Source organism: Anser cygnoides, chromosome 33 (assembly GCF_040182565.1).
Source record: "Anser cygnoides isolate HZ-2024a breed goose chromosome 33, Taihu_goose_T2T_genome, whole genome shotgun sequence".
NCBI lineage: Eukaryota > Metazoa > Chordata > Aves > Anseriformes > Anatidae > Anser > Anser cygnoides.
Window position 1 is genome coordinate 3,109,952 of NC_089905.1, and position 8,896 is coordinate 3,118,847.

At 67.8% G+C, this 8,896-nt stretch overlaps 2 protein-coding genes across 4 annotated transcripts; one reads left to right on the forward strand and one right to left on the reverse strand.

Moving 5' to 3' along the window:
• Positions 1 to 667: 667 nt before the first annotated feature.
• Positions 668 to 4,674, reverse strand: DCST2 (DC-STAMP domain containing 2). 2 transcript variants are annotated; one of them, XM_048049149.2, is made up of 15 exons: positions 4,174 to 4,673; positions 3,922 to 4,092; positions 3,694 to 3,795; positions 3,374 to 3,568; positions 3,203 to 3,268; positions 2,874 to 3,087; positions 2,641 to 2,798; positions 2,383 to 2,547; positions 2,103 to 2,270; positions 1,907 to 2,007; positions 1,701 to 1,831; positions 1,478 to 1,593; positions 1,308 to 1,401; positions 952 to 1,209; positions 668 to 870 (listed from the first exon to the last, which is right to left on the reverse strand). In XM_048049149.2, exons 1-15 carry the CDS (start codon positions 4,481 to 4,483, stop codon positions 771 to 773), a joined length of 2,349 nt encoding a protein of 782 aa, XP_047905106.2. In that variant the 5' UTR covers positions 4,484 to 4,673; the 3' UTR covers positions 668 to 770. The 2 variants fall into 2 exon arrangements, with proteins under 2 accessions (XP_047905106.2, XP_047905107.2); XM_048049150.2 differs by lacking the exon at positions 3,922 to 4,092 and having other exon boundaries at positions 4,174 to 4,674.
• On the forward strand, positions 4,570 to 8,425 carry DCST1 (DC-STAMP domain containing 1). Of its 2 annotated transcripts, none has more exons than XM_066985843.1 (16): positions 4,570 to 4,670; positions 4,749 to 4,874; positions 4,949 to 5,023; positions 5,111 to 5,239; positions 5,322 to 5,461; positions 5,536 to 5,713; positions 5,843 to 5,986; positions 6,149 to 6,270; positions 6,356 to 6,513; positions 6,706 to 6,805; positions 6,920 to 7,015; positions 7,097 to 7,223; positions 7,366 to 7,482; positions 7,602 to 7,744; positions 7,840 to 7,953; positions 8,135 to 8,425. In XM_066985843.1, exons 1-16 carry the CDS (start codon positions 4,625 to 4,627, stop codon positions 8,381 to 8,383), a joined length of 2,064 nt encoding a protein of 687 aa, XP_066841944.1. In that variant the 5' UTR covers positions 4,570 to 4,624; the 3' UTR covers positions 8,384 to 8,425. The 2 variants fall into 2 exon arrangements, with proteins under 2 accessions (XP_066841944.1, XP_066841945.1); XM_066985844.1 differs by having other exon boundaries at positions 6,920 to 7,012.
• Positions 8,426 to 8,896: the final 471 nt, after the last annotated feature.

Consider the following 8,896-nt stretch of genomic DNA (forward strand, 5'->3'; position numbering starts at 1 on the left):
TCATGGTGATGGGGCTGGGGACATAACGGTGATGGGGCTGGGGGCATCACGGTGATGGGGCTGGGGACATCACGGTGATGGGGCTGGGGACATCACGGTGATGGGGCTGGGGGCATTACAGTGATGGGGCTGGGGGCATCACGGTGATGGGGCTGGGGACATAACGGTGATGGGGCTGGGGACATCACGGTGATGGGGCTGGGGACATCACGGTGATGGGGCTGGGTTCACTGCAGGGATGGAGATGGAGCCACGATAGGGCTGGGGACACTGGGGGGACACAGAGGGGGCAGGGGGCACTGCTGGGATGGAGGTGGAGGCACGATGGGGTTGGGAATAGCATGGGGACAGGGGCACCGTGCGGCTGGGGACATCACGGGGACAGAGGTGGGAGAGCCACCAGGATGGAGGAGGGGGCACAATAAGGTTGGGGACAGGGATGGGGCTGGGGGCACCATGGGGATGGGGCTGGGGGCACCATGAGGGGTGGGGACAGGGTTATAGCAGGGCTGGGGACAGCGCAGGGCTGGGGTTTGGAGCTGGGGGTGCAATGAGGGGGGAGGACAGGGCCACTGCAGCGGTGCCAGCTGCCAGCTCAGGGCACGAGGACACTGGTGGCTTGAAGACTGGGTGCTTTATTCACCAAACCCTCCCCATCTGCCCCAGCAGCTCACGGCTTCCACTGCATTGCTGGGGCTTCGGCCGCATCCCCAGAGCCTTGTGCCATGTCCCTGCGGCCACCGAGCCGTCTGCGCGGCACCGTCCTGCCGTCACCCGGCCCTGCCCTTGCTGCTGGGTGGCTGCAGGACCCTCACCTCCTCCAGCTCACTGCCGCTGCCCTCGGGCTGCTCCTGGTAGCTGAAATCAAGGCTGGGAGGGGATGGGGGGGGGCAGAGCAGCATCAGGGACCCGCACCCCCATGTCCCCAAGGCCGCCCCTCCCAGTCCTCACCTGGAGAAGGAGCTGTCCTCACCAGGCACCCCGTAGCTGTCCCCATCGCTCTCCTCGCTCGCCTCCTCCTTCAGCTGGGCTCGCAGCTGAGCCAACATCTCAGGGGGCAAGCGGCGGGCTCCCCCCCGGCCCCCCGCCACCTCCTGGATGCGCTGCCTCAGCAGCCGCCCTTGCTCCTGGGACTGCTCCTGCTCGTGGCCCCGCAGCGTCCGCAGCGCTCCCAGCCACAGCCCCACCGTCTCCTCGTCGCTGGAGTCCCTGTGGGGAGAGGGCAGGGGAAGCCCCCCCATTCCACAAGCCCACGGGATGTCCCCAGCTCCGTGCCGCCCCCTGTGTCCCCCCCCCAGCCTGCTCACATCTCCTCGTCCCCCATGTCCTTGTAGCTCAGGGGACCCATGCAGATGGAGCAGACGTTGTTCAGGGCTTGGTGGCAGTCGCTGCAGTACAGCCCTGGAGGGACATAAAGCAGGGTGGGACAGGTGTGTGTGTGTTGGGGGGGGCTCCTGCCTCTCCTCCCACTGCCCACCTTTGCAGCTGGGTGTGATGCACGCGATGAAGTCCTTCTGCTCCGCCATCCCGCAGGCCAGGCAGTGTTTCTGCTGGATGCCCAGGAGCCGAAGCAGCCGGCCAAAGGCAGGCACCCTGCAGGAAGGAACGGGGACAACTCAGCAGGGACAGGGCAAAGCCAGCCCGGGGGTTGGCACCGACCTTCAGCGATGCCCAGCGAGGCGCGTAACGGGGACGCTTGCCTGGAGGTGAGGAAGAGGAGCAGATTGCCGTGCCCAGCATCCGCCGAGTGCAGCCTCGCCGCCTGGCGCAGGGCATGCACCAGCCCTGCCCGCCGCGCCAGGATGCTGTTGTAGAGGAAGGACGTCCGCTCCTGGGCACGAAGGTGACAGGAGGGTGAGGGCGAACGGTTGCTGGGGGGGTTGGTGCCTTAGTGGGGGCTTCTCACCTGCTCACGAGCCGGGTAGTAAGCGGCACACACCACCCACCGCAGGCGTCCCACGTGGTTGCCGAAGATGGCCACGAAGAGGCAGATGCCATACAGGATGCCTGCAAAGAAGGGATGGGTCATGCCGTGGTGACCCCCCCCACCTCCATACACCCTGCGTGGGGTGCGGGCACCCCCTGCCCGCCCCCTCGGTCACCCATGCTGATGTAGGCGCTGTAGTCGGGCTCCACGGGCTGCAGGAGGCACCGCTGGGAGAGCACCGAGACGTTGCCCCGCTGCAGCACGTCGAAGGCAGAGACCAGGTCCTGGAAGATCTCGCTGGTGTAGCCCGTCCCGTTCACGCTGATGGCCAGCATCGCCGGGGCTGCGGGGTGGCTGAGTCAGGGGCACGGCGGGACCCCAAAACCTCATCCCCGAGCCAGCGAAGCAGAAAGGGGGGAGCCAGGGAAGGGCTCAGGCCAGGGATGCCCGCTCACCCCTCGCAACGATCTCGCCTTGCATCTGGTGCCGCACCAGGTCGAGCAGCCAGAAGAGGCTGTAGTCGGCCAGCACGAGGCTCAGCCCCAGCAGCATGTGCCGCAGGAGCCCCACCAGCTCCAGCCCGTAGCGGCGCCGCTCCTGCTGCGAGAGCCACGGCATCCCTGGGCGGGCACGGGAGCACCGTGAGGCTGTGCCATGCCGGGACCCCCCGTGGCTCCCCGGCACAGGGGGACCCTCCCCACCGCAGGGCTCACCGGGGTGGATGTAGCGGCCGCTCTCCCAGAAGTTCAGGGGCAGCACAGTGGGTTTGCCCTGCTCTGCTCGCCGCACGTCCATCTCCATGAAGCGCTGCGTGATGTAGACGTTGTCAAAGGCGTCATCCCGCAGGTACTGGTAGCGGTACCGCAGCGCCCTGGGGAGGGTGTGGGGTTCTGGGCTCGGCTCGCTGGGCTCCCCGAGCCCCGGAGCAGAGCCCCAGCACCCTCACTTCAGGTACAGGTAGAGGATGGCGCAGGAGGAGGCGTATGCGAAGAGCCCCACGACCTGGCGGGTGGGCTCCAGGCGCTGGCTCACGCCCTCCATGATGTCCAGGGCCACATCAGCCAGGGTCTTGCTGGAGTTGAGGCTGACTTCGAAGTGGTGCACAGCCGAGATGTTGAACTCGAACTCCCTGCGCACGCGGTCCAGCGCTCTGCTGAGGGCTGCGGGGGTGGCAAGGAGCAGGGCAGTGCTGGGGGTCGGGGTGAGAGAGCCAGGAAAGGGAAAATGGGGGGCAGAGGGGGGCCCCCAGCCCCCCGTCAGTGCCAGGATGCTCACGGGCTGCGATCGTCTTCTTGAGGAAGGACTGGATGTACTGGGGGATGATGCAGAAGAGCAGGCCAGCTGTGGAAAGGGGAGGCTTTGCCAGGGTGGGGCCGCAGGCAGCGGTTGTGGCTCTGCCCCACTGTGCCCCCACTCGCCGCAGAGGTGCCGGGGGGACGCACGCACCGTTGGCCAGGCCGCAGAGCGGCCTGAAGGTGATGATGATGTAGCAGAGGAAGAAGAGGAAGGAGAGCGCGCGCTCACAGTTGTCCTTGGCCTCCTCGAAGAGGCGCAGGCAGCGGCGGTACGGCGTGCCCAGCTCCTGGTTGCACAGCTCGCCCACGTTGGCCAGCCAGCGCCACACGTTGCGCAGGGCTCGGGCTGCGGGCAGGGAGAGGGCAATGGGGACGGGGAATGGGGGCTCAGGGATGGGGATGGGGGGGGGGGTGAGGACAGGCCTGACACGGGGTGATGAGGCTGGGGGCAGCCCGGGAGCCCCCACGCACCGACGTGGCTCACGGAGTCCATGATGGAGCGGAAGAACTTGCGGACGCGGTCGCCGACCACCTTGGCTTTCTGGGCAATGTCCTTGATTTTGGCCAGCACGTCTGCAGAGAGCAGGGCCCTGAGTGCACCCCGCAGGGCGTGGGCAGCCCGGGACCAGCCAGCACTGCCCATCTCCTCCCACACCCCAGGGAGAGCCCCCCCGCTCCCCCAATCCCCCCCCATCTCACTCAGCAGTGGCTCCCGGGCACGTTGCAGCCTCTCGGCCGTCTGGTTGAGGGCGAGCTCAGCACCACACGACAGGGACTCAGCGGCCCGGGAGAAGTTGTGCAGGATGTTGGTGCAGGGCCCCTGCACAGCCATGCCCAGCGCCAGCAGCAGCAGCAGCATCTTGCCCTCCCCTGCGGGGACAGGGTGACCCTGGGGCTCTGAGGGGGGCCAGCACCTCCCGTGCCCCCCGCTGCGGGACCCCGGCTGCTTACTGGTGAAGATGTGGGGCAGCGTGAGCAGCACGGAGACGCGCACCTTGGTGGAGAAGGCCATGCCCAGCCCCAGCGCCGTGCCCAGGCTGACGGTGGTGACCAGGCAGTACCAGACGTTGCCGCTCTGCGCCAGCAGGACCAGGGCCCCGTACAGGCTGGCCAGGGCCATGCCCAGCACGAAGCCGGCGGTGCTGCGCGCCACCTCCCGCACCTTGCTCTCCTCCTCCAGCCAGCGCTTGTGCCGGGGCTGCCTGCCCCAGGCCCTCTTTGCCCAGCCCCGGAGCCTCTTCAGCCCCAAGACTGGCTCCATGCTCGGGTCTCTGAGGCTCCCGGTGCAGTTCCTACATCCGATGCTGCCAGTGGAATGGCAGCAGGCAGCTCACAATGCACCGGTTCCATGGGAGCACCCGCCCATCACTGGGACGAGCACTGAGCCACAGAGCTGGAGAGCATGGCTGGCACAGAGGCACACAGGAGGCAGAAGCCACCCAACACAAGTGAGGGCCTCTCCTGCCCGGCTCCTGGCCCCACAGGACATGGGCGAGGACAGGGCTGATGCTTCCCTCCCCACCCAGCCCTGAAGCGAGCAGTGGTCACGCTGCTGCCCACCTCGTGCAGCCAGTTCCTCTGGAGCCGGCCAGACCAGCACCGCGGCACCAAGTTCTTCCTTGGCGCCAGCATCGGGAGCCTCCTCGGCCTTGGTGAGCATGTCCCGGTGCAGGGCACAGAGGGGCTGTTGGCACCGGGGACTCAGGGCACTGTGCGGGTGTTTCAGGGCTCTGCCAGCTCCTCATTGTCCCCATGAACCTCACGGAGACGCGCAAGGTGCAGCTGACATGCGGGCTGGCAGGTGAGGATGGAGCCGGGGGGAGGCACGGGGCAACGGGAGCCGTTGGTCCCCCGTGGGGCTGTGAGGACAGCTCTCCGCTCCCCGCAGGGGTGACTGCGCTGGGCTGGGCCACGTCCCCGCACGTCCGCTGCGCCAGCCTGCTGGTGGTCCCCAAGTTCCTGGGCAAGGAGGGACGGGTCTTCGTCCTCTCCTTCGTCCTCGCTGCTATCTACAATGGTAGGGACCCCCAACCCCTGCCCTCGCGGGGTCCCCGGGTTTGGGAGGGGGTTGGTGTCTGAGCCAGCCCTGCCTGCGCCAGGGCCCGTGGCCAACGTGTGGCACAACCTGGACGAGGTGATCCGCGCGGTGGGCTGCGTGACGGAGCTGCAGGTCAACCACAGCCGCCACCTCTGGCGGGTGTCCACGGTCCCGCTGCGCATGGTGATGGAGGACATGGTGGTGAGGCTGCGGGGCGGCGGGCGGCGGGAGGGGGCCAGGGGGCACGGGGCCGAGCCGCTCCCCCCATCCTGCAGCGGAGTGGGCAGAGGCTGAACGCCGAGACGCAGAACATCTCGCGCGCCTTCGTGGGGCTCAACGAGGAGGTGGCCAGCGAGGAGGGGTACGACTTGACGCAGGGCGGGCGCACGGACTCCCAGGCCACGCTCAGCACCCAGAAGCTGTACGAAATGAAAACCAAACTGCGCTGCACGTGTGAGTGGGGCACAGCGGAGCCCGGTGCTCATCCCCACAAGCCCTGGATGGTTCACGGCTGCAAGCGAGCGAGGGGCGGGGCGCAGGGGAGCTGTGCTCTGAGCTGAGCCCCCCACATCTGCCCCCCAGATGTGGTGGACCAGGCCATGCAGCGGTGCCGGGACTGGTTCAACACGAAGCACAAGGCTTGCATGGCGCTTATCGTCGTGCCCCTCATCAGCCACCTTCTCTGCTTGCCCATGAAGTTCAAGTTCCTTTGCCACATCGTCAAGGGTGGGTGATGTGGGGGCCCAGCCCCGGCCTCCCACGGGGGAGATGCTCCGGGAGCTCAGCCCCCTTTGCCAGACCCCTTGGACGTGAGCCCCAGTCCGTGCTGGGGAGGTGCCTGGGGGATCCCCCGCTGACGCCAGCGCTGTCCCCTCCGTGCCCCCCCAGTCATGCACAGCTGGTGCTGGGACAGGATCCCTGTCGAGGGCAACTTTGGGCAGATGTACGACATGCTGAACAACTCCGTCAACAACCTCAGCCAGCACTTCAGCGCCAAAGTAGTCTTCCAGGTGGGCACCCACCCCATCCACCCGGTGCTGGGGCCGGGGCAGGATCGTGCCTGGCCCCACGCCCCCCCCCCCCGCCCCGCCGCAGGAGGAGCACCACGAGATGCTGGTGGGCATCAACGTGTCCGGGGAGCAGATCGTGGAGGAGGTGACCTCGCAGATCCGGCAGCACAGCGCCCGCCTGGGCCAGGCCGTCTCCTTCTTCCGCCTGCTGCTCTCCTTCACCTTCCTCCTCATCTTCATCTCGTGAGCTGTGGGCTGGGCTGGCTGAGCCCTGGGGCTGGGGGGGCTGGGAGGGCTCTGGCCATGCTAGCCGCAGGGCACGGAGGGATGGGAACCTCCTTTAAGGACAGGTACGGTGGGTTGTGAACACAAAGAAGGTGCTGGGGGGGGGGTTCAGCTGTCCCCTGCCTCCTTTGGGACCCCCTCTCGTCCCAGGGCGTTCTCCTACACCAAGAAGTACTGCCAGGACATCTGCTTTGACAACCTCTACATCACCACCTATTTCCGCCAGATCGACGCCCGCCGCAAAAAGCAGGTGAGGAGGGAGATGGGGCAGGGGGTCCCCCCCACCCAGGGGTCCCTGCCACCCCCTGGTCCTGCCACGCCCCCCCAGGGCTGTACTGAGCCCCCCTGCTCTCCCCTCTCCCAGAACAAGCGGACGCTGCTGCCGCTGCGCCGGGCAGAGATCCCCGCCGTGATCTTTCCGTGCCGCCTGGCCATGCAGCCCCGCGAGCTGCAGAACGTGGTGAGGGGCTGGGGGGGGGGGGGCTGGGGGAGTGGGGTTGGGAGGCTGGGGGCAGGTCGTGGAGGACCCCTCTCCCCGCAGGTGCTGGAGCTGCTGGAGTGCATCCCGCCCCTGCTCCTGCTGCTCCTCGCCTGGGGCCTGGACCACACGCTCTACACCATGCTGAGCATCATCCACCAGCACTCCTTCGTGCAGTACTCCTTCCGCAGTGAGGCCCGGCCCCACAGCGCCCCGGGGGCAACTCCCAGCCCCACAGCCCCATGACAAAACCTGCACCCCCCCCCCCCCCGCCTGCCTCCCCAGCCCCCAGCCCTGCCGTGCAGCCCCCACGTGCCCCTGTTCCCCTGCAGGCAGCCACCACTTGTCCGTGCACGTGACGGGCACGTCCCTGATGGCTCGGCTCCTGCGGAGCACCATCGGGTCCCTGAACACCTCCTCCGACACAGAGCTGGAGACGTCCAACTTCGGTGAGGGCCCCCTGGGGATTTGTCTCTGGGGATGGGGCGGGGATGGGAGCCCCCCTTGGCTCCCTGGCCTGGCTGCTCCTGCCCACGAGAGCTGCTCAGCGCCACCGCCTCGTCCCCAGCCTGCCTGCCGCAGCCCCGGGGCATGACGCGGCAGCAGTACGTGGACAGCTGCCTGCCCCTGGCCGTGCTGGTGCTGCTCTGCCTGCTCCAGGTCTACATGTACCGCCTGCGCCGCGCCATTGCCGCCTTCTACTTCCCCAAGGTGAGCGGTGGCACCCGACCCCAGAACCCCGGGCCCTGCTCATCCCCAGGGACTCCATTTTTTTGGGGAGGGCTCACAACTTGTGCCCGGCGCAGCGGGAGAAGAGCCGCGTGCTCTACCTCTACAACAAGCTGCTCCGGCAGCGGCAGTGCTTCGTCCGCCTGCAGAGGAAGCGCATCGCCCGGCGGGCACGCCGCTACCCAGCCCTGGTGAGTGGGGACGGGGACGCGGGGCTGGCACCGCACCAGGGAGCCGGGCCCCCCCTGCCTACGCCAGGATGGGCAGCCCAGGGTGTCCCCCGCTCCCCAGGTCCATCCTATTTGCCCCATGGGGTGGCCAGTCCTCCCCACGGGGCAGCTGGAGCCCCACGTGTCCCCGTCCCTGCTGCAGGGGACGTCCCTGCTGGAGTGGTGCTGCCGGCGCTGGCCGCGACTACGCCGCTGGGTGCGCTGGCCATGCACAGTGTGCGGGGAGCCCAAGTCCCCCCGGGACCACCAGGCCTGCCCCTCGCCTGCCTGCGGCGCCTCGTACTGCAGGCCCTGCTGGAGGGACGTGGGCCGTGTGTGCCCCGCCTGCACCCCCGGGGACCACGGCCTCTCCGAGGACAGCAGCGAGGAGCAGGAGGGGTACGCGGCCTGAGGGCGCCCGGCACCCTGCAATAAATGCTGTGCGTTCCCCCCACCCCGAGGCGAGTGGTGAGGTGGGGGTCTGTGGGGTGACGTGCTCTGAGGGTGGGGGGCCGTGGTGCAGGGGGTGGTGAAAGTCGGGGTCTCCGCTGCGCAGGGTGACAAAGGTGGGGGGCTCTGGAGTATGGGACGGTGCGGTCAGGAGTCCACAGTGCACGGGGTGATAAAGGTGGGGGTCTCCAGTGTATGGGGTGATGAAGCTGAGGGTCTCCAGTGTACAGGGTGATAAAGGTGGGGGTCTCCGGTGTATGGGGTGATGAAGCTGAGGGTCTCCAGTGTACAGGGTGATGAAGGTGGGGATCTCCAGTGTATGGGGTATTGAAGTTGAGGGTCTCCAGTGTATGGGGTGATGAAGGCAGGGGACTCCTGTGTATGGGACGGTGAAAATGGGGGTCCACGGTGTGTGAGGTGATGAAGGCGGGGGTCTCCAGTGTATGGGGTGATGAAGCTGAGGGACGCCAGTGTA